This window comes from Aspergillus mulundensis, assembly GCF_003369625.1.
Source record: "Aspergillus mulundensis strain DSM 5745 chromosome Unknown scaffold_14, whole genome shotgun sequence".
Classification (NCBI taxonomy): domain Eukaryota; kingdom Fungi; phylum Ascomycota; class Eurotiomycetes; order Eurotiales; family Aspergillaceae; genus Aspergillus; species Aspergillus mulundensis.
In genome coordinates, this window is record NW_020797902.1 from 1,051,308 (window position 1) to 1,074,885 (window position 23,578).

At 47.0% G+C, this 23,578-nt stretch overlaps 8 protein-coding genes across 8 annotated transcripts; 1 reads left to right on the top strand and 7 right to left on the bottom strand.

Moving 5' to 3' along the window:
• Positions 1–1,221: 1,221 nt before the first annotated feature.
• Positions 1,222–2,243, bottom strand: DSM5745_10317 (uncharacterized protein; the record flags this gene model as incomplete). The annotated part of the gene is made up of 2 exons (XM_026752333.1): positions 1,222–1,722; positions 1,782–2,243. 2 exons carry the CDS (start codon positions 2,241–2,243, stop codon positions 1,222–1,224), a joined length of 963 nt encoding a protein of 320 aa, XP_026599395.1.
• Positions 2,244–3,752: 1,509 nt separating this feature from the next.
• On the bottom strand, positions 3,753–4,736 carry DSM5745_10318 (uncharacterized protein; the record flags this gene model as incomplete). Its single annotated transcript, XM_026752334.1, has 2 exons — positions 3,753–4,224; positions 4,285–4,736. 2 exons carry the CDS (start codon positions 4,734–4,736, stop codon positions 3,753–3,755), a joined length of 924 nt encoding a protein of 307 aa, XP_026599396.1.
• Positions 4,737–5,862: 1,126 nt separating this feature from the next.
• Positions 5,863–9,551, bottom strand: DSM5745_10319 (NAD-dependent malic enzyme; the record flags this gene model as incomplete). The annotated part of the gene is made up of 8 exons (XM_026752335.1): positions 5,863–6,519; positions 6,610–6,780; positions 6,840–7,327; positions 7,623–7,949; positions 8,016–8,383; positions 8,432–8,698; positions 8,746–9,008; positions 9,054–9,551. The coding sequence occupies 8 exons, from the start codon at positions 9,549–9,551 to the stop codon at positions 5,863–5,865; spliced, it is 3,039 nt and encodes a 1,012-aa protein (XP_026599397.1).
• A 377-nt stretch (positions 9,552–9,928) lies between these two features.
• DSM5745_10320 (putative MFS transporter) lies at positions 9,929–11,722 on the bottom strand (the record flags this gene model as incomplete). The annotated part of the gene is made up of 6 exons (XM_026752336.1): positions 9,929–10,088; positions 10,139–10,606; positions 10,655–11,069; positions 11,128–11,413; positions 11,469–11,494; positions 11,548–11,722. The coding sequence occupies 6 exons, from the start codon at positions 11,720–11,722 to the stop codon at positions 9,929–9,931; spliced, it is 1,530 nt and encodes a 509-aa protein (XP_026599398.1).
• Positions 11,723–12,425: 703 nt separating this feature from the next.
• On the bottom strand, positions 12,426–13,379 carry DSM5745_10321 (putative polysaccharide deacetylase family protein; the record flags this gene model as incomplete). The annotated part of the gene is made up of 1 exon (XM_026752337.1): positions 12,426–13,379. One exon carries the CDS (start codon positions 13,377–13,379, stop codon positions 12,426–12,428), a length of 954 nt encoding a protein of 317 aa, XP_026599399.1.
• Positions 13,380–13,804: 425 nt separating this feature from the next.
• DSM5745_10322 (putative transporter C11D3.18C) lies at positions 13,805–15,400 on the bottom strand (the record flags this gene model as incomplete). Its single annotated transcript, XM_026752338.1, has 4 exons — positions 13,805–14,136; positions 14,190–14,401; positions 14,454–15,175; positions 15,224–15,400. The coding sequence occupies 4 exons, from the start codon at positions 15,398–15,400 to the stop codon at positions 13,805–13,807; spliced, it is 1,443 nt and encodes a 480-aa protein (XP_026599400.1).
• Positions 15,401–15,856: 456 nt separating this feature from the next.
• Positions 15,857–16,771, top strand: DSM5745_10323 (ABC transporter substrate-binding protein; the record flags this gene model as incomplete). Its single annotated transcript, XM_026752339.1, has 1 exon — positions 15,857–16,771. One exon carries the CDS (start codon positions 15,857–15,859, stop codon positions 16,769–16,771), a length of 915 nt encoding a protein of 304 aa, XP_026599401.1.
• Positions 16,772–16,795: 24 nt separating this feature from the next.
• On the bottom strand, positions 16,796–18,538 carry DSM5745_10324 (fungal specific transcription factor domain-containing protein; the record flags this gene model as incomplete). Its single annotated transcript, XM_026752340.1, has 5 exons — positions 16,796–17,139; positions 17,201–17,372; positions 17,422–17,949; positions 18,012–18,373; positions 18,421–18,538. 5 exons carry the CDS (start codon positions 18,536–18,538, stop codon positions 16,796–16,798), a joined length of 1,524 nt encoding a protein of 507 aa, XP_026599402.1.
• Between the last annotated feature and the right edge of the window lie 5,040 nt (positions 18,539–23,578).

Sequence of the window (23,578 nt, forward strand, 5' to 3'; positions counted from 1 at the left end):
GCCGTCTGCGCCACGGCCCTGCAGCTCCTCATGGGCGCATTCGGCTTCTGCAGCAGACTGGGCACGTTCGTCGTGTGGCTTCTCGCCGGCATATCGCTGGTTTTCACGGCCGCGGCGTCCGTCACCGCCACAGCGCTCTTCGCTACACTGACCGCGGCCGTGAATGCCGAGCTGAAGTCGTTTGGCGTGCATGGGAATATGGGCAGGCGTGTCTTTGCGCTGACTTGGCTGGCTGTTGTGCTGGCGTTGTTGGGGTGCTTGCTCTGGCTGGTGAGCTGTTGCTGTTGTGGTGGTCGTGAGAGGGAGAGGGGTGTGATGCCGAGGAAGACGGCATACGGGTATAACCAGCTTGCGGTGCCACCTGCTACTGGGTCGCTTGTTGCTCATGGACCGCAGTATCCAATGCAGCATGTTATGATGCCTGCGCAGCCGGGTGTGTATGAGCCGTACAGGCACTCTTAGTCAAATAGGGTAGACTACGTGCATGTGGATTGAGTTGTACATACTAAAGGATGCTAATTCTGTAGGTTTCTGCATTTACAGCATGAAAAAGAAAATTAAACAACTTGCTGCTATGATGCGTCTTCAAAATGATATGGATGAACAAGAAAGCGGTCATTGGCTCAGTATGAATACTCGTAACTGCAGTTTGCCCATCCTTATGCCAGGATAACATCTAGTATATGTCGAATATCAAATCAAGAAACAAGGGAATAGAGTGCACTGTCGGCATCGTCCGTTGAACTGGATCAAAAGCTCTGCAAGCAGCCAACATGATACAGTGGCCATGGCACCTGGCAGACATTTCCAAGTTGCCTCCTTATTATCAATCCTATTTTGTGGATTCCGATGCGTTACTTATCCCTTCCATTGCCCTAACTCTCAGAGCTGATCAGGCCTTGACGGCTACACTACATGAGGAGAACTTGAAGTGGGCTTTATCTCAAGGGCTCCATTCTGGCGACAACCTCTCATCACTACCCTCCCATAATACTTCTACATGCTGAACCAGGGCCAGTAGAAACCCACCATCCTCTCTTCCTTGGCTTCAAGCTAACAAAGTACAAAAACATGGTATCTGAACCAGTATATGTCAAGCTAGGGTAGAACCCAGTCTGCACCCTACACTTCTCCCAGCCCTAAATCACAGCATCCAACCCCCTCTCCGCTAATTCCAACTCATTGCCAACCTTCTCCCAAACTGCCATCCTACACTCCTCATCAGCACACTGCGGCATCGCCTCCGCCTCCCTTCCCCCCCACACTCCCAACCCCCTGCACCTTAGCGTCCGCTCCAAACTCCCCACTCGTCGCCGCATACACAATCGCCAGACTCCCCTGCTGCGGCGAGATCGCCAAATACCCCGCCATGAACTTCCAGATCCGGTACAAGCGATCCAGACCCGTCTCCCTGATTTCCGGACGCGGGTTGTTCCAGATCCCCGAATTGACGTAGCCCGGGTGCATGCCGTTGATCGTGATGTGTTTGTGCTTTTCACTTGCGAGGAGCCGGTGCTGCAGCTCTGTCAGCCAGGTCTGGTAGTACAGCTTGTTGTTCCCGTATGGCTCGCCGGCCATGCCGGGTTCGCCGTTGAAGTGCTCCAGGTCGAATTGGCCGGTGTAGTGCAGGCATGAAGTTGTGCAGATGATTCGGGGCTCGGGTGCTTTGGCGAGAGACGAGAGGAGTTTTAGGGTTAGGAGGACGTGGGAGGTGAAGTTCACCTACAGACTCCCGGTGTTATCCACTGCCAATTTATATCTGGTATATGGTATGGACGCACCTGATGCAAGACCTCGAACCCATCTACCGTTAAAACAGGCCTCTCCGACGCAGTCGCGCTCATCCCCGCGTTATTACACAGGATATCCAGCGCCCGGCCGGTATTTAGCCACCGCTCCGCAAACGCCTCGACGGTGCTCAGGTCCGCCATATCAATCCCCCACCATTCAACCACCGACTCCGTGTGTCCGTTCGTCCGAGCCAGCTCCACACATTCCTCGGCTGCCGCGGCCGGATGTGTCTCCCAGGCTGGGGGCTCCCGGCATGCCAGGATGAGGTTTGCGCCGGCTGCTGCGAAGGTCTTGGCTGCTTCGAGTCCGATCCCGTTGTTGGAGCCCGTGATTATGATCCATTTGCCTGTTAGGTCGGGGACGGGCACTTGGGCAGGCGATATGAAGGTGCCGTTTGTTCCGCGCAGGGCGTTCCAGCGACACCACCAGGAGGAGGGGTGCTGGACTGGCATGGTGTGATGTCTTCCTGGGAGACGATGGGCGCTTGACCAGACTAAATGAACGGAGTAGTCTACCTGTGTCCAATGTGACTCTCAAGCCGAACGGGCTGTAAGGTATTGTTGTAAAAGGACTCCGTAAGAGTCGCGATGGGTCACTGGCCAGCTTATAACTCGCGTCTGCCTGATCCTGCAGCGATAACAGGTTGCAAGTATAGTCCAGCGGACGTCATTTTGCCGAGAGAAATTGATTAAATCCCCCCCTTTTAGTTCCGGTGGAATGGCTCGAAAATTCGCGGGAGCCTGGACCCACCACTTATTGCCAATATGTTGGGGATGGCAAGAGCCTCTGCCAGGGTCCAGGCCAAATATGTGAGCTGTGGACATCTACTATCTAGGGTATTGCGGGTTTATTATGGGAGAAGTTTTTAGATTGGGGTTGTCTTGCTGACGCTGAATGTGGTCACACTTCCTGTGTACCTGCTCTGTGGAAATTTATATATCCGTTCCATGCTTAGTAGTATTCGTCCTTAAAATTCGGACGGAAGTATCAGGTATTAAACAAATTAGTTGAACAGTCCCTACTGTCCACAGAAAAGCAAAAGCGAGAAGCAAAACAGAAACTCTTCGAAGTACTCGGCAAATAAGCACTATGAATCAAAGTATGACCCTAATGAGGCGGCATTACAGATGCGTAGAGTGGAGACATTTATACATCTAGTGGGTATTGGAAGATGCCATTGGATGGATGCATGTTATGCATAGAGCCATCAAATAATATCGGCGACGTGTAGCCTCCTCTTATTTCGACTGGAACAACCCTGGTAATTCCTCAATACCACCATGGATCGGGCATAGCGAAACCCTTTCCTCTTCAGTAGGTAGTTTGCTTGACGTTAGGTAGTAATTCAGGACCTAATTACACTCCCCTATGGCGGATTCTATGCGTATACATAATTCAGCGCCAGAACTCTGTATATATTTCTCTATGCCACTTTACGTATCGAAGCGTGCTCCGTGCAGTCAAGCGGGGTATAATCAAGCACGGACTAAAGGTAACCAATGGGATACGGTGCAGAGGTTACTCAAACCCACAAGCCGAGCATGGGCCGAGCCTAGTCTCAATCTAGGTTAGCCGCATCTGTGTGGTCCAATTGGCCATTCAATCAGGGCAAGTCTACTGTCTCTTTGAACACACTACGTGATTACAGGAATCAACAGGTACACAAGAGATATCTGGAGTAGTCGGTTGCCATCAATGATATGTCCTCCGATTCCTCAGCTACAAGCTACATTAACAATCAAGCATGATGGACCAATTATACTACAAAGGTTGTGATTGTTCGAGTTGTTGTATTCCCTTGGGAGCACAACGAGGAATATTGCGAGCATAGTCTGAGATTCTCGTGGCCGATTGGAAACAATCTCTCCGCTTTGACCAGACGTTTGCTCACACTCGAGGCACAGCGGATCGACGTGAACCCCGAATCATTCTAACCGCCTCATCATAAATGCTTTGCATCCTCACCAAGGAAGAACGAGCCCCATCCCCGCGAGAAGCGAAAGAGTCAAGACCCCCACCACCCCCGTTACCTGACCCCAGGAGAACTTTTCTCCAGCACGAAGCGCCGACGCCGCATTGGTCCCAGTTGCCTCCGCGTCCGAACCCGACGCATCGGTCGGAGCCGCAGTCCCCGAAGCAGACGCCTGACTATCCCGATCAGAAGGCCGATGAACGAGGTATATATGCCCCATCGACGACAGGACATAGACATCCATCTCATCGACATCGCTAAACGTCGTGGGCAAAAGCGTTGACGAGGGAGGCGTGCTCATCGGCAACAAGAGCTGTGCCGTTGTCGTTGTACCGTTCAAAAGAAAAGGCGTCGTGACGACCTCCACGTCGCGCGTGGCGTATTCCGTTGAACACCCTGTGCTCGGGGTCGACGGGAGCGGCGAGAAACACCCGGTGCGGTAGCTTTCCGTGTAGAATGAACTATGGCGAAGTTAGATGGCCGGGGTGCATGTGAGGCTGAGATGTGTGCGGGCTGCTTACGATGGACAGCACGCGAACATGGTCTCGCCGGGGTCAAGGAGGGCGCCGAAGGCGTCTTCCGGATTGTACACCTTGATAAGGTCGCCGGAGCTGAAGTCGGGGTACTGCGATACGCTGTATATGCCCGACGATGTAACTAGCTCGTCTGTGGCTGTTGGATGGGCGATCTGGCCTATAGCTTGCCAGCCTGATGGACATGATAAGCCGGGCGAGTAGAAGGGGACGATATATTCATTTGTTTTGATGTCGTCTATCAGGGATGAGGCAGTGGGCGTTGGCCAGCAGTTGTCCGGGACACTGTTGCAGTTGATGCCCCATTGCGATTCGTACGGGTTGTCCCAGCCGACAATCAGCGTGTTCCCTGCGGTACATGATGGGGCGGGGGAGTAGGTGGTTGGGGCTGGGCCGACGTTGGCCAGGGTCCAGCCAATCGTCGATGTTGCTGTAGGCATTGTTTTTGGAAATCTGGGGAAATATTGCGGCTTGTGAAGAGATCTGCGAGATTTTTGAACAGCTCAAAATTTATCAAAAACCCCTGAACCAACTAAAGTTTGCTGGTTCATGGTCCCTGGCGCTTCGATCCGCTTGAATTCCCGGTTTGATGCATTGTGCCGTTAACTTGTCCATACTCAGGGTCCGCTGCCTACTGTGGCATAAAAGCTATGAAGCAAGATGAACTATATACGACGCCTTTAAGTCCCTAGCCAAGAACCGTGGGCCTGACACAAGATCTATAAAGCCAGGAGCCCAGGACAATGATCAAAGCAGCTCGGAAAGAGGAGATATCCGTCCGGGGAAAAAGTCTTCTCCAGACCCATTCCGATGGCCCTCATACTCCTCCGCATCCCGCTGCCTGGCAGACGTGCGTCGGAGGCCGCCGGGCCCAGCACCAAGCGCTCCCAAGACTTTAGCCCCGATAGCGAGATAAGCAGCCTGACATTTGCCATTACTCGATTCCTGGTGTGCTAGCACAGCTGTGGCGCTCGCCACGCCAATCGTCGCTGCCCGGCGCTTATCTCTCGGCTGCCTGCTCTTTCTTTGTTGGCTTGGCCTGCCTGACTGCGATGCTATCTTATCGCGAGGTGAAGCAATAAAAGCGTCGCGGTGACCAGCTTAGATGGGTTGATCTGATCAGCAGCAGCACATCGCCTAGGGTTCAACAGCATCTCCCTATCCGATACAGCGCCATGGACAACTCCATCCACTCAACCGACGGCCCCGACTCCATCGTCCCAAACTCCAACCCCAAAAAAACACTGACACAAAAAGTCCGCTCCCTGGCAAAACACCTCACGACCCGCGACGGCCTCATCGGCGACTACGACTATGCCTTCCTCTTCCGCCCCGAGCTCCCCTTCATGAAGAAAGACCCCCGCCCATCCCCCTTCTTTGGACTAAACGAGAAGATCCCCGTCCTGCTCGCGTTTATCCTGGGTCTGCAACATGCCCTCGCGATGCTGGCGGGTGTCGTCACGCCCCCGCTTATTATATCCAGCTCGCTGGGTCTCCCGTCGGATCTAAAGCAGTATCTTGTCTCAACGTCGTTGATTGTCTGTGGATTGCTGTCGATGGTGCAGATTACGCGGTTCCATATCTATAAGACGCCGTATGTCCATACTCCTGCCCTGGTATCCCGTGGAGCTGGCTCACGCGTGAAACAGGTACTACATCGGCAGCGGCGTCCTCTCCGTCATGGGCGTCTCCTTCTCCATCATCTCCGTCGCAAACGGCGCCTTCAACCAGATGTACGCCAACGGGTTCTGCGCCCTCGACGACGACGGAAACCGCCTGCCCTGCCCCGAGGCATACGGCGCGCTGATCGGCACCTCCGCCGTCTGCGCCCTCGTCGAAATCCTCCTCGCCTTCGTCCCGCCCCGCATCATCCAGAAGATCTTCCCGCCCATCGTCACCGGTCCAACTGTCATGCTCATCGGTATTAGTCTTATCGGCACGGGATTCAAGGATTGGGCGGGTGGGTCGTCGTGCATGGACGAGGGGATGCTCTGTCCGTCTGCTGCGGCGCCGCGGCCTCTCCCCTGGGGCAGTCCCGAGTTCATCGGGCTGGGCTTCCTGGTCTTTGTGGCGATTATCCTGTGTGAGCGGTTTGGGGCGCCGATTATGAAGTCCTGCTCTGTTGTTATTGGACTCCTCGTTGGCTGTATCGTTGCGGCGGCGTGTGGGTATTTCAGTCATGCCGATATTGACGCCGTATGTCCATGTCCATGTCTCCCCTTCCTATCAAAGGTATCAGAACTAACTGTTCTTTTCCGCTAGGCCCCCGTCGCCTCCTTCATCTGGGTGCACACCTTCCCCCTCTCAATCTACGGCCCCATGGTCCTCCCCATCATCGCCGTCTTCATCATCTGCGCCTGCGAATGCATCGGCGACGTAACAGCAACCTGCGACGTCTCCCGCCTCGAAGTCCGCGGCGGGACCTTCGAGTCGCGCATCCAGGGCGCTGTCCTCGCCGACGGCCTCAACTCCGTCGTCGCCGCCCTGGCCACCATGACGCCCATGACGACCTTCGCGCAGAATAACGGCGTCATCGCACTAACCCGGTGCGCGAACCGCTGGGCCGGGTACTGCTGCTGCCTCATTCTCATTGTAGCGGGTATCTTCGCGAAATTCGCGGCGGCGATTGTCGCCATTCCCAACTCGGTTATGGGCGGCATGAAGACATTCCTGTTCGCCAGCGTGGTGATATCGGGCCAGGCGATCGTGGCCAAGGCGCCGTTTACGCGGCGCAACCGGTTCATTCTCACGGCGAGTATGGCGCTGGGGTACGGGGCGACGCTGGTGCCGACCTGGTTCGCGAATGTGTTTCCTCCGACGAGCAATCGGGATCTCGAGGGGTTTGAGAATGCGATTGAGCTGGTGCTTGAGACCGGGTTTGCGGTTACGGCTTTGTGAGTTTTCCTTCCGTTTCTTCGTTGTTGGGGTTGGCTGATGGGTCGCTCTAGTGTGGCTATGTTTTTGAACGCTATCATGCCCGCTGAGGTTGAGGAGATTGGGGCTGTGACGCCGGTGCATGTGCCTGGGCCGACTGCTGAGGGGAATGAAGAGGCGCGGTATCAGACTGCCAGCAAGCAGGCTTAGGTTAGTTGATAGGTTAGGAATCGAGTGACATGTCCACCGAGGCAAGATGGTGCGAATCTGCCTGCTACTTTCCTACCTACGTATATTCAGTAGCCCTAACAACAAAGCCCTAGACATCCTGCCTGAGCAGGAGTTGAATTTGAATATGATGGTAGGTCTTCATTACGTCTATCGTACCAGTCATCTACACCACGCCCTCCCACAACCTGCAACATCCCACCGCGGAGAGGCTGGAGTCTAACCAACCCTCTCCAAATCCCGATACCGCGCCTCCCACATCTGCGCCCGGATCCAATCCTCCAGATTCCTCTCATCCCCAGGAATCCCCTCTTCCCTCGCCAACCCCTCCTCCACAGCCGTCTGGATAACAGCCTTGGCAACATTCAGACTCAGCTCCCTCACATCCTCGACATCAGGTAGCAGCGGCTTGTTGGGGTCTTGCAGGGCCGGCGCCTGGGCTGCTAGGGCCTTGGACGCCGCGACGATCATCTTCTCGCTGAGCCGGCTTGTTCGCGAGAGCACGGCGCCCAGCCCGATGCCGGGGAAGGCGGTTGAGTTGTTGCATTCGGCTGGTGGATGTTAGCACGGTGCTCGTCAAAGACACCCTAGTGCGGGTGATGGGAAGGGCTGCGTACCTATCTCCGTCTTCGTCCCGTTATACTCGACGGCCGGGAACGGACTCCCCGTCGCAATGAGCGCCTTGCCGTCTGTCCACTTGGTGATATCCTGCGGCTGGGCCTCGTGCAGCCTTGTCGGGTTACTGAGCGGGAAGACGATCGGGCGCTCGACGTGCTTCGCCATCTCGCGGATGATCTCTTCCGTGAAGGAGCCTGGCTTCGTCGATGTGCCGATGAGGACGTGTGGTTTTACGCGCTTGATTACGGAGAGGAGGTCGATTTCTGCACTCTCCGGCCACTCGTCGTCGTTCTTTGCGAAGTACGCTTGGCTGGGTGTTAGGGCGTCGCCTTGGGATTTGAGGAGGAGGCCTTGCTTGTCGATGCACCTGACAATGTTAGCCCTGTATTACGAGCATGGGGTTGAGAAAGCGTACCAGATTTGCTTTAGTGCGTCGCCTTTGGATATCCCTGCCTCCGTGGCGATGGCGTCGCTGATCTGGTCTGCGATACCGGTGCCCGCTGAGCCTGAGCCATAGCAGACGACACGGACGTCCTTCATTTTAACATTGCTGACATGGAGACCAGCCATTAGAGCAGCGAGCGTGACACACCCGGTGCCCTGGATATCGTCGTTGAAGCAGGGGATCTCGGAGCGGTACTTGTCGAGGATGCGCTTCGCATTCTGCAGCCCAAAGTCCTCGCTGCGTCCGTCAGTCCAGTCTCGAATCGGATTTGCAGAGTCGCGTACAAATGAATATAAGCATTAGGGAACCTCCTCCTCGCCGCCTTGACGAACTTGTCGACGAACCGGTCATACTCTTCGCCCTTCGCCCGCTTCTGCCGCAGACCAAGGTACAGCTCATCATTCAGCAGCTTCTCGTTATTCGTCCCGCAGTCCAGAACAACAGGGAGTTGTCGTGACGGATGAATCCCCGCGCAGGCCGTCGTGATGACCAGCTTCGCGCTGGATATCAGGATCGCGCCCACGCCTTGGTCGCCGATGCCGAGAATCTACACCGTCAGCACATGCCTTATAATTGATAGTAGATGACGCACCTGCTCCCCATCACTAACAACAATATAATCCACCTCATCCCCCGTAGCAAAATTCGAAAGCGCCTCATCAATCTCCCCCTCCCCATGGTCACGGATATTCAAAAAACACCCCTCGGGCTTCCGGAACAGCCGCGAGTAATCCTGGATCGCATCCGCCTCCGTCGGTGTATAGATAACGCTAAACATCTCCTTCAAGTGCGTCTGCAGCAGTCTATAATAAAGAACCAGGTTCTGCGCCTTCATGCTCGCCATGAACGTGTTCTTGGCCAGATCGTCCGGCCGCGATTTATACTGCTGGTACGCGCGCTCGACTTGTTCGTCCAGCGTTTGGATGTTCGGCGGCAGTAGGCCGTGCAGACCGAATTCCCTCCGCTCGGACTCGGTGTGTGCGCTGCCTTTGTTGTATGTTGCGTTTGTGAGCAGGGAGGAGCCCTTGTAGGGGCATTTGAGGGGGCCGTGGGCGGAGCGCGGCAGGTGCGCGAAGCGGGTGAGGCTCATTGTGTGTATTGTGTGTTCAGCCTTATGGCGATTGATCTGCAGTGGGATGTAGCCAAGAGCTAGACAGGGGATGCTTGCTGGATTTAAAGTGAGGTTATACAGAGACCTGACGATCGCATGATGCAATGGTGGGGCGGGCAGAGATCACTCCGTAAGGGGTTCCACGTGTTGCCAAGTTTTATATCGCTGCCTATATTACCGTATCTCTGATATCATTTATTACTGTTGTTATCGGGCGAGATGTAGCACTTGGTTGGTGGATTGTATGCTCATTTTGGCTTCAATACCCCAGGGCTCGGAGATTTAATCCGCTGCCTTGTGACGGGATGACCGATATCCTGCGCACACATACCAATCGGAGGTAAATCAGTAAAGATTTAGTACACATATCTGAAATGCAGGTTCTCCTGATCCGTCAGATCCTTGAACGCCAGACGCTCAGCCTCGCACTCATCCAAACCCATTGCACCCCGGCGCTTGTTCTCGCGCCAACAAAGCACACCCAGGACAGACGCAGAGAGGATGGTAATGCAGTAACTAGACCGTCAGTCGCTTCCGCCGGAGAAATGAGAGGATAGGGTACGCACCAAATAATCAACCCCGTCCACAAATCCGGATAATGCGCTCCCTTCTGCTGAGAATGAATCAACTGCGGACCGACGATATTGCCCACGCAGTACGCAACAAACACCGCAGCCGCCATGAAACTCTTCTTCGTCTCGCCGGCGACATTGCTCGCGCCTAGCGAGATCGTTAGACCGACGACGGGCCCGAAGAACCCGATCAATGAGTACCCGGCCACGGGTGTCACGGGCTTATGGCCCCAGCTGGACTTCCAGATCATGACGAACCCGGCGATCACGGGCAGGCAGCAGAGGATTAGAGATACTACGCGGATGTTGCGGTATTTAGAGCAGATGTAGCCTGTGCCTATGATTCCGAATGCCGATAGCCCGCCGAGGGGGAACTGGAAGAGGATGCTTTCGAGGCTGGAGTAGCCGAATGTTGAGACGATGAGGGGGCCGAAGCCTGAGACGGCGCCGTTGACGGTGTATCTGGGCAATTAGCATGATTTTCCATTGCATTTGGTAAGTTGAACGTACGCAGCGGCCATAGTCAACGCAACAAGCCAGATCTTGACATCTAGTACAGCCTCCTTCAACTGCGCTGGCTTCAGTTGATTGTTCTTCACACCAGTCTGACTAGCCCGCAACCTCTCCACCGCAACGAGCCGTTCATCCGGCGTGAGAAACCACGCATTCAGCGGATCATTCGGGAGGAAAAAGCACCAGATCCCAAAGAGGAACGTAAGCACCCCCGCAAAGACATAGATATACTGCCACGGCTTCAATGCGCCACCGTCAATCTGCGCAAAACCGTAGTTAAACGCACCCCCGATGATGATGAACCAGCCGGTCCCGGAAAACCACCAGCTCTGCCGGGACGACTGCTCGCGCTGCGTGTAGTACCCGCTCACTATTACCATGAAGCCCGTTGGGATAATGGACTCGGTGAAGCCTGCTACGTCAGTATCAACAAGCACCAAGCAACGCCCATCGAAATGACGGGTGCGTACCCAGGAAAAACCGCTGCACGAAAAGCCCCTGCCACGTCGTGACGCCCGCCGTCGCGGCACAGATAATCGCCCACAGCATCACGACCGGGCCGAGCACGTACTTGGTCTGGAAGCACTGCAGCGTGTATGTCATCGGATACGAGCCCGCCAGCTGCCCGAAGTAGAAGATCGAGGTTGCCCAGCTTAGTCGGGAGGTGTCGGTTGCGGGCGGGGTCACTGAGGTGTCGGTGACGGAGAGCTGGAGGTCGGTTGTCATGCCGAAGAGGGCGGCGCTGCCGAGGATTGCCTTGATTCAGTCAGATAAGTAGTGTCTTTTGAGGGTTGTTATAGGCGTTAAGTACCTTGTCGTAGTAGACCAATCCATACCCTAGATGTCATAGCCGTCAGCGAGGGCAGAGTGAACAGTGCCAAGGATCGCACCAATGACCATAGCAGGCATCAAGAACATATCGATCTTCCTCAGAACTCGCCGTTCAACTTCAGGGTCGATAGGCCTCGCTTCTTCACCCAGCGCATCGATCGCGATCGCTTTCTCGTCGACAGGGCGAGGGGCCGACGGCGCTCCGCCCTGCATGGAAGAAAGCAACGACGCCATTACTGCTCTCTTCCCGTTCGATGGTCGTCCTGGATTCTGAGTGTTGTAAGTCTTGACGTGAAATATGGATATGATACGGAGCTTCGTTGAGATTTTCTCTTGGCGGAGGCGATATCGGAGACTGCCCGAGATGAGGGATGCGCTTGACCCACAACGGCGATGCACAAGGTATGATGGATCGGACGTTGGGACAGAGACAGAGACTCCATTGTGGCTTTGATGTTCCAGCAACTTTGGCAGGACATTGCGTTGGTCCACGTGGTTGCGGAAACATATTCCGGCATTTCAGCACTGGCAACGGAAATCCCAGGCCGACTGCTAGATTGAAAGTGTGGTGTGGTGAGAGATGTGACCTTGGAGTATCCTAGATGATTAAAAAGGCTTTCAATTTCATGACCAAAGCCTTGTCCCAACTCGGAGTTGGAGAAGTCGTGCCGCACACGCCATGAGTTAGGGTTATGATGTCGAGAGAACAAGATGTATCCAAGGCAAGGAACAACAGTAACTTCCTAGAGACATGTATAAGTATCAAATCCTCCTATATCATTCTGTTATCCTTCAATGAACATCAACATGGCAGCTCCCAGCATCGAAGCACCCTTACATCCTGATCCGAACGATCGCCGGATTCTCAACCATCCGTTGCATCTTGATACCATGTGCTCATGATTGCAATATATCCATCCAGAGGGCAAATGCCATCTCACACATCCAGAGCATCAACATTCCACGCATCCCCCGGCGCAAACAACCCAACAAAATGCCCCGCGATATCCTCCCTCTTCGCAACCCAAGCCCCCGGAACGCCCCTCACATACTCCAAGAACCTCACCAGCGCCGCCACCCGCCCTGCCCTCATGATCCTGGCATGCAAGCCGATCGACATCATCGTCGCACTCCCACTGACCTCCGCATCCCGATGCAACACATCGAACGCGTCTTTCAGGTACGCAAAGAAATCCGTCGACCCCGTATACCCGGGCCCGGACTGGCCGCCCCAGAACCGCGCGTCGTTGGTGTCGACTGCGTAGGGGAGCACCAGCATAGGGCGGCCACCGACGGCCGCGAAATACGGTCGGTCGTCGTTGGTTGTTGCGCTGTCGTACAGCAGGCCTTCTTCCGCCATGATGCGCCGTGTGCTCTCCGTGATCGGGGGCCGAGGGAACGCGCCGTGGATGCGCTTGCCCGTGAGTTTGAAGGTCTGCTGCATGCAGCGGCGGAGATCGGAGCGTTCTTCGTCCTCGCTTAGGCCCACGCGGCTGATTGAGCGCGTGCCATGCGAGACCATGTCGCAGTTCTCGGTTCGGAACCGCTCGGCCAGCGCTGGGTTCACGGCCAGTGCTTCCGATGAGAGGAACACGCTGTAGGGGGCGTCAAACTCCCTGAAGATCCGGAGGAGGCGCCAGATCCCCACGCGCGTGCCGTACTCGTACTCGGCTTCTTGCATCAGGTCTCGCTCGGTTTCGGGGAGGGCGCTGCGGACCCATGTGCGGGAATCGCGACAGCTGTCGCCGAGTAGGGGGTTGCGCTCGGTTCCTTCTTCGTAGTTGATGGCGAAGTTGATTGCGACTTTTTTGCCCCCGGGCCAGGTGAACTTTGGGGCATTGTCGCCGTAGCCGATGAAATCGCGAGGCCGGGATGTACTGGTGGGAGTCATGGTCTAGCAGCAATTCGCTTGGATGAACCATACTGGACTTTGAGTGTGTCGAGGGGTCTCATATACCTCATGTGTCGGTGCTCTCGTTGAAAGTCCGGAGATAGGGCTTGCTGTCTTATCAAAGCAGTGGTTTCGGTGTATCACTCAGAACGCCGACAGATAACGTCTTCCCAATCTGATACGAGATTTGTCCTGGATCGACTGGTGGGCGTAATTCATCTTGACCTAACCATTCCTAGGTACTTAGGGATGGTGCATGTGTCTGGTGATTCAAATTGCCTGGAGGAGGTCTGCGAAAACGAGGCAGGAATGAGCGGCGTGTTGTCACAAAACTAACCAGTTGGAGTGTCATTGAGATGATATAACTAAGGACTAAGTGACAGCTATATACCGAGTGCCGGTGGGACCAATACTCAAGGTTAGGGTTAAATCATATACTTAAAGTGAAGCCCCCTATCATCCTCATACCCATTGGTCGTAGCGCCCTCTGCAAGCAATTTATCCTTCTTCAGATTCCGCCGTCTAAGGAGCATCCAACACGCGAAGTAGAGGCCCGCAGCAACCACATCCAAGCCGGCGGAGATTGCATTGCCCTGGATGTAACGCGGTCCTTGGTGGCTAGGATAGAGTTGGGCCGAGACAAGTGAGGATAAATTGGCGATGGAGTATGCGTACGGCATTGCCACTGCCCGTTTACCATCAGGAGTCATGTTTGTCCCTACCCAGGCTACAACCAGGGTGGAAATGGTATATACTCCTGTTAAAGTTAATCCAACGTCTTCAGGAGCAAGCCAGGGATGGCATACGTACCCATCACAAGAATAAACATCCCTGCATACCCAGCATGAGGATTCGAAGTGCCCACACATACCAAGTACCCTATCATGACGGGGAAAGTGCATCCAACGAGGAATGGCGCTCGACGCTTCCAGCGGTCGGAGAGGTAGCAGTTCGTTACTAGGCATATGGCACCAAGTACGTAGACGGGGATGGTCATGTATTGGACCTGGAGAGAGGCGTATCTAAACCAAGTCAGCAAGATATGTTTTAGCACTGTTGTACAGGTAAACTCACCCAAGTCCCTGTATAATCGAAGGCAGAAACACCCCAAACCCCGTGATAGCAACCGACGAGGTAAAGAAAGCAAGACCAACAAGATAGATAAATGGATCCGTGAACGAGGGCTTCAGCCACTGAAGGTTCGACTCCCCCTCTCCTCTATAGAGGATCTCTCGCTTCTTTCTCAGATGCATCGTCTCCTGCTCCTCTGGGCTAAGAAACCACGCCGTCTCCGGTGACGTCGGTAGGATGACCCAGCAGACACCCCCAACAACAGCAGTAAGGCAGAATTCGACAATGAACAGCCATCTCCACGGCTCAAGGCCTCTCCGCGTGCCCATTGTTTGGACTGCATAAGCAAAAAGGCCCCCAAAGGCGCCAGAGGTACAGTTCGCAAGGTTGGTCATCATGATGCGCTTCCCCGCGGCTTCGCGGGGGTATATCGTGGAAAACAGGTACGAAAACCCCGGGGAGACACCGGCCTCACAGGCACCGAGAAGCATGCGGACTGCAATAGCCTGCCCATAGTTCTGTATGAACGCCGTACCCAGTGTGACAAAGCTCCACAAGACGAGGGCAGTACCTAGTGCTCGGTTGGGTCCGAAGCGCTTGATGGCCATGACCCAGGGCACTTCAAAGAGAACGAGAGTGACGCTCAGGAGAGTCGTGATGTTTCCGAACTTGTTCCCTTCCAGTCCCAAGTCCTCCTCGAAGCCGAAGGTCCGCGCATTACCTATCTGCAACGTCGATTAGCACGCAGTTTGGGAGTACGCGGACGGACTCACGTTGTTTCGGTCCAGGGAGGAGAGGACAAGGAATATGAATGCAACTGGGACAAGCCATTTGTCGAACTTGCGCAGGGCTGCTCTTTCCTTGTCTGGGTCAATGTAGATCTCCCCTTGCGAAGGAGATCCATCTGTGGCGGCCACCGCAGTGGGCTCCTTGCGGTCCTTCGAGTCCATGACGCAGGCAGTAAGGGAGGCATAAAGGTGAGGCATAAGGGTGTCGTACCCCTCACCGTCCGTCTTATACTTCAACGGCAATCATGGCTATCAATGAATCTACCATGGCCAGTCTGTCTTGGAGATAGCAGTCTCCACTCGGTGTAAGTTATAATACACCGGCCTTACGCCTCGCTATCGGCTTGGGGTATAACATCCATGGCTTATCACGCTTACACGGATAAACTGATACCTATCTTCTCCAATGAGAATCCGCGGGCCTGATAGCGGCAATATACATGGGTAAAGGGCAGATCGGTGAATGAGACAAGATCACCTATCTCGATTGTTCACGTGGCTGACCAGCTGGCACATCCTCCACCCTAGCTAGCACCCAAAGTATACATTAAAACAAATTACCATTCTACCGCGCCAATCCAACCGCAAGAAAACGCAAAACCAAAACCAAAACACAAGATGGACGCCTTCCACATCTCCGCCACCGGCCACAGCCTAAACTACCTCCCCGAATACCTCGCCCAACGCCGTGGCCTCTTCAAAGAACAAGGGCTGCACGTTACCGTCAGCGTGCCCTCACCCTGGGACAACGTCCTTACCGATCTCGCAAGCGGAAAAGCCGACGCGGCCCTGGGCGGCATCTGGGTCCCCTCGATGTACCGCAGCCGATCGACAAGCTACACGGCCTTTGCGCAGGTCGCCAACCGCTCGCCCCTCGCTTTACTCAAACGAGGTTCGAGCGAGGGATTCCAGCTTTCGGCTTCGGAACTGGCGGGCAAGACGGTCCTCTTGAAGTCCGGTAATGGGGCGAGCGTGGGCTTGTTCTTCAAGATGTTGCTGCGCGAGCACGGGGTGGACCCGAACTCCGTGCACTACGTGCAAGACCTCGAGGGAACAATGTTAGCTGAGCTCTTTGAAGGCGGGATGGGCGACTACTTTGTGATTGACAACGTGAGTGCGAGAGCCATGGCGGCGCGGAACCCTAATGTCTCGGTCGCGATGGAGATGGTTGCGGATGGCGGCGAGATTCCATGGAGCGTATACTATACCGAGACGGACAGGATGACGCCGGCGGCTCTCGAGAAGCAGCGGCGGTTCTGCATCGCACTGGAAAGGGCTATGGACTGGGTTCTTGCGAATGATGCGGCGAGGTATAAGGATGAGCTTGCTGAACTCTTCCCTGCTGTTTCTCCGGGGCTGCTGGTTGAGCTCACCAATGCGTACCGTGCAAGTGGGATGTGGACGAGGCCGACTGTGACGCGCAAGGGGTTCGAGCGCTGGCAACAGGGTCTCGTCGCTGGGCGGTTGATACAGCGGCCTTTTGCTTACGAGGAGATGGTTTATACCGGAACTACGTCTCGGGAGGGCGCTTGAACTTGAATGTATAAAAGTGCATGATCAGATATCGAAGGCTATCGGGGCATTTTCACTCTGGATGAACCGTGCAATCCACTCATCGAGATCCCAGTCCTGCTGGTTAACCCCCTCTCCTTGACTATGCACAGGCACATCGTGTCGCAGCGGCAGATCCTCGACTTCTTGTAACATCCTGCGGTGGACTTTGGCCGCCAAGCTGCCACAGTGAATCATGTATTGAAGCAACTCCTTGCCCGAGTCATAGAGCTGAATATCGTCAGAGCCCTCCTTGGGGACACTAGATTGGTAATTTCTTGTCCAAATAGACAAGCGGATGATGGCTAGACTGGTGAAGAGGTGGACACTCTCCATGAGTCCTAGTCTTGCTGCTCATGGCGCCAGAATCAGAAATGATGATCACGTTAAGCACCCAATTATGATACACACCTAGTAGGCCGTTCGAATGGACATTGATCAGAATTCCAACGCTTGATCGGGCGGCATCGAGGCAGAAATCACTGAGCTGCGTCGACGCTTCAGGTGGTGTGGTTGGTTCGTCGGTTGTGTAGAGAAGCGCTACCTGCTTGAGAAGCATCGGGCGTAGAAGGACAATTGCGCACTGTTGCATCATAATTAGCGCACGCGATAGGGATTGGGATATAGCATACGTGGTTGTACCGAAGATACAAGTTGGCAAGGGACCTGATACACGGAAGAGATCTGTTCGGCCGAGGCAAGCCGTCTTCAATCTGAGAAGCCATATGATGTGGCAATGCTTTCTTCCAAGTGGAGAGCGTTTCGAGCATGGGGCCGATAACGTTCAGTACGTCGGCTGGCTCTGACAGGCTCAGATGACTGACGACACGGGCCTGGATGATGGTAAGCTGAATGCGAGCGGTAAGGTAGTCAGGGTCGGTGAAGTCTCCGGCATTGTCAGGAGAAATATCCCCTTGAGACGGGTACTCCAGATCAGTCTGAGTTGCTGTGAGGGTTGGTAGAAATCCCCTTTGCATGCTGGTCATCCTGTCCAGGCAGAAGGTGGACCACCACACGCGCTTCCTGTGCTCTTTCTCCGAAGGCGAGTAACCGGTTGAAGCATCCGCTCGATGCAGCTGTAGCATGTTGCACAGTCTTGCGCTTTTCCCCGCGTACATATATGCAGTCTTCTGTCTGTTCAGTTGATTGGAGTACAGGGCCTGCGTGAGGGAATTATCAGCATCTCGAGGGCAATGCTCGAAGAAGGATTAGGGGAACTGACTATCATGTTCAGAACCTCGACGTCCTCGATGGACGCGCTTTCATAACGGATGCTCAGTAGCTTGAGTGCTTGCTTAAAGAACTCTGTTCCAGGTGGAGATGAAGTAGCTTCAGGCGCTGCATTCTTAGACGGGGTGGAATTAGGGCTTGCTGATTCTCCCATAGCCAGAACCACGAGTAGCTTGCACAGCCAAGTACGATCTTTGACCCCCGGTAAGCTGGGCGATTTATATGTTGTTTCCACTTGCTGGTTGAATTTCCTTAGCCGAACCCAGTGCCAGTCGTACCCAAAATAAATCGTGAACTGCTTAACGAGATAAAGGACATAAGGGTACGGTGGTAAGCGGATCGTGCACCTTTCTTCTACCAGGTGTCAGCATCCGATCAGAAGAAATGGCAAGACGACTCACGGGCTGTATCGAGACTCAGGGTGAAGTACTTGTACTCGATGTCCTTCCCAGTCTTCGAAGCGGAATCTCCGCTCCGCAACAGTCTTAACGTTGAGAGTATCGAGCTCTTAGTGGACATGTCGCCACTGGCTGAAGGAAGTAGGGAATCATCGAGTCCTTCTCGGCCTTCAACCTTTCTTGTTGTTCCTCCGCCTCTTGGGCTGAGTCCACCGGCTTCAAGGCTCCTGAGGTAGCTTTCTGAGACAGTGATTCTCCGGTCTCGCAGGGCATAAGTGCACGGCTGGTTGGACAGGGTACAATTCTGACATGGTCGCTCTTTGCTTCTTATTAGCAATAGAAAACCACCTTTATAACTCTTAGTAATCTAGGGGTACCTTTAAATAAGGACTTTAAACACTTTAAAAGTCTTATAAATATATATTTTTACTATCCTAATTTTATTTTTAACTTTTTTTCCCTTTTTTATTACTTTTTATAATATAATAGCTAAAACTAAGGCATGTACCCTTAACTAGCTTATAAATATTAATTTAGCTAACTTTATATAGCTATAAAACTTTTTATTTTCTTTTAACCTTTATATTATAAAAAAATAAAAAAAAGGGCCTTAATAAGCCTATTTTTTTTTATTATTAAAAATAATAATATACTAACTTTTTAGCCTAGCCTAGTTATAAAAACCTTTTATAATTAATTTAATAAGTAAAAATACTAGGTATATATTAAGTATAAAATTTTTATAAGCTTTATAATTATTATTAATAACTTTATAATTAAGTAAAAAACTTAAAATTAAAAAGCTTTTACTTATAATATTTATAATAAGTTTATATATTTTATTTTTTTAAAAAGTTATGTTAATATTAATAATATTAATTATATTTTTTTATATATATATAATTAACTTGTTATTATAATAATTTTTAATAAAATTATTATTTAAAAGGGAATAAATTTAATTTTTAAAAATTTAAGGGCTTAACTTACCTTTTTTAAAATAAATTTTTTTATTTTAACTAATATTACCTTAGGTAAAATACCTTTTTTAAGTACCTTAGTAGCCTAATTAGCATGTAATAGCTTTATTATAGCCTTAATAATATAAAATAATTATAAAATATTAATTATTTTTTTTAATAATAAGCTAATAGCGTGCCTTAAAATATATATTATTTAATAAGCCTTTATTAAATATATACTAGGCTTAACTATAACTATAATTATTTTTAAAATTAATACCACCCGCACGGGCTAGGCCATTATTTTTAATAATTTTTTTATTAAAAACCTTTTAATAATTAATAAAATAGTTAATACTATTTATTATACCCTAGGCGTTATTAATATATATATTCCCTAAAAATAATATAATTATATAATATAAAAAGTGCCTAGTACTATTTTAGTATATAATAATAATAAAATAAATATTATTAAGCTAATTTAAAATAAAGTTATAGCCTAAACTAAATTAAAGCTAGTTAGGCTTACTTTTTTAAAATATAGCCTTGATTTTAATATTAGGTATATTACTTAAATAATATTTTTTTTAAAGTAGCCTAAGACCTTTATACTATTTAATTAAAGTAAGTATTATTAATTTATTAAAAAATACTAGCTAGTTTTTTAGTATAACCCTAGTTATTAAAAATATTATTACCTAGCATGTTATAATTAAATAATATACTATATATAATATAATATAATAATTATAAATTACCTAGGTTTTATTAGCCTAAATTATAAAAATTTTATATATTATATAAACTACCTAGGCTTATAACTAATAAAATATAATAATTACTTAATAACCCTTAAGCGCAAGAATAAAACCTTAGTTTATTTATTTAAAAAAAAGCTTAATAATATATATTATTATAATACTTATTAGTACTAAAACATGCATGCCTAAGTTAATATAAATACCTAGCTTTAAGCTAAAATTAAATAATTTTTACCTTAAAAAAACCCCTAAAAGCGCGCCGTGAAAAAGCTAAAAATAAATAAGTAAGGCTTTATACTAGTTATTAATTATTATACCTTATAGTTTAATACCTTTACTAGTAATTAAAATTTTAAATAATTTTTTATTAAATTAATTTAACTTACCCTAGCTAACACGGGCACGCCTTTTTTACCTTAAATAATAAAAATTAATACTAAAACCCCCTTTAAGCTTTAATAATAAAGTATTAAAAAAATATTATAGTAACTATTACTATAATAATATTTAATAATAATAAGATTTTATTATTTACTAGGTAAATATAAGTAAATTTATACTTAATTATATTATAATTTTATAACTAGCCTATAAGCAAGGCTATAATATTATTTATATTTAAAAGCCTTAAATAATTATAGGCATAAAAACATAAAATTACTTAATATATAAGTATTACACGCTAGTAAATACCTAAAATAATTATAAAAACTAGCTTAAAAAGCACCCTAAAATACTTACTTATATTTATAAAAAAAAGTATTATATATTAAATAATATTACCTAGTATAAAGCTAGGATATATTTTAGCTTATAATAAATAATATTAAGGTTTTAAATATATATTAAAAACTAATTATTTATAAAATAATTAATTACCTAATTATACTAGTCCCTACCTTAAATTATATAATTAAAAGGGATTTTAATATTACTTATAATATTTTTAAGCCTGGGGTAAATAACCTATACTATAGTAATAAGATTATTAAATAAACTAGTAATAATAATATTAAGTATATTAATAAACTAGGCATAACTATATATAAAGCTAGCTATATTTTAAACCTAACCTTTTTAAATATTTTTTTACTTGCATGCTAGTAATACCCAAGTTATATAATAACTTTAATTATTAAACTTTAATTATTATAATACTAGGGCACAGGAAAAAAATATTAAAATAATATTATTATAATATACTAAATTATAAACTAAAATATTTAACTAAACTTATTAAAAATAAAATAATATTCCTGCCTTAATTTAAAAAGCTTAAAAATATAAAAGCATTAAATTAGTATACTAAATCCCTTAGTAATATTATTATAAAGGCCATGCGGGCTATAAGTAAATATTTTAACTTAAAAAATTATAATACTTCCTAGTAATTAAATAAATATATAAAAAATTATTATGCCTGGGTGGTAAACCCTATTTTAAAGTAAAAAAAGTAGTTTTTAATTATAGTTTATAAAACTAAATATATATACTAAACTAAAATAATTAATAATATTAAAAATAATTAAAAATTATATTAAATAATAATATAGCACAAGCTAAAGCCTAGGCTTAAAACACTTTTATTATTAATAAATAATAAAGTAATTAAAAACACGCGGGAAAAGGCTAATATTTTTTAAAAAATAATACTAAAATACTTTAATATAAATAATAACCTAAATTTTAATTTTCTAGCACTGGAGCACTAGCAGGAAAATAAATACCTTTATTAATTAAAAAAAAATCTTACTAAAAAAAGTTAAAAAAAATACTATTAGTATAAGTAGCACCTTTTTTTAAAATAAACTAAGTAATTATTTATATTTTAAAGGCATGCTAAAAGCATGTTAGGTAGGTTATTTATAAATTATATAATTATTATTTATAGTTAAGGCATTTCCCCTTATTATAAAAGCTTGTAAAAATAGTAATATTTTTAAAAAATAATAAAAAAAATAAGTTCTTGCCCTAATTTTAATGCCTTATAATATTATTTTTAATACTAAAAAATAACTTAAATAAATTATAGCGCGCTGTGTTACTTTTATTATATTAATATAAGGGGTATTAAGCCTATAATAATATAGTATTTTATTTAAGTACTTAGCTATAAACTTAATAGCCTTTTTTATTTATAATATAAAAATAGTGCTTTCACGGAACTAAAAGGTTATTATAATTATTATAAATATTTTAGGTGCCTTTAATATTATTTTATTATAATACTTATTTTAATAAATAATAAAGCAAGGCTAGCTTTACACGCTTTTAACCTTAATTATAAGTTTTTTTAATAAGTAAAATATAAAAGTGCGCCTAAAATTTATTATAATAATAATATATTTAATATATTATAATATATTATAAGACTTATTTTTATCCCTAATATTATTTTTATTATATATAATAAAATTATTATTAGTAAACCTAATTTTATATTTTAATTATATAAATAACTTTTATTTTAGCCGCGCGAGTAATTCCCTTTATATAAATTATAAACTTTTAATAAAAAAATATTTATAGCATGCTAGCCTGGAGGAAATAAAATAAGATAGTTTTTATATTTAAAAAGTTAAAAATATTATATATTACCTAAAAGTAGCATAGTAAATCTCCCTTACTAGTAATTAATAACTAGTTAATAATTACTTTAGTTATTATAATACCAGGCTAAAAGTAACTAGTATTATATTAATTAAAAGTTTTTTTTAATAAGTGCCTTTTTTAATATTATTATATTATTAAATAGGTAGTTAAAATTTATATAATAGTATAATATATCTATAACCTTGCATGTATAGTATATAATTTATTAGTAAACTTTTTTTATAAAATAATTATTATTTATATTATTTTTAATTTTTTATATAAAATAAAGGCATGGTATAGTGGTAAAACCAAGCCTAAAAAATATATATAAAACCTAAAGGTTAGTACTTAATTAGGCTAGTATATTAAGGTAATTAAAAAAACCCTGGCTTTAGCCACTCGCGGCGTGCTCTTAATTTTTTAAATAATACTTATAATAACCCTTTTTAAAAATACTAGGCTTTTTTTATTATAGTAATATTAAAAAAAGTATAATTATAATTTACCCTAAGGTTTTAGCTAGTAAATTACTAAAATTTATTAATAATATAAATAATATTATTAAAAATCTTGCGCGGCCAGGGCGCTAATTTATATTAAAAACTTAAAATAAAAGTATAAATAATAAAAGTACTTTTTTTTTAAAAATACCTAAACTAGTTTTAGCGTACTTTTACTACTTTTAAAAATACCTTAAAAACTTTATTAATAATAAAGCTAAAAAGCTAGCCGCGGAGGAGTTTAAATAATAATAGTAAGTATTATTAATAATAAAAATAGTAATTTTTAATAATAGTTTTAAGTAAATATACTAAAAAGTTTATTATATAAGCTATAATT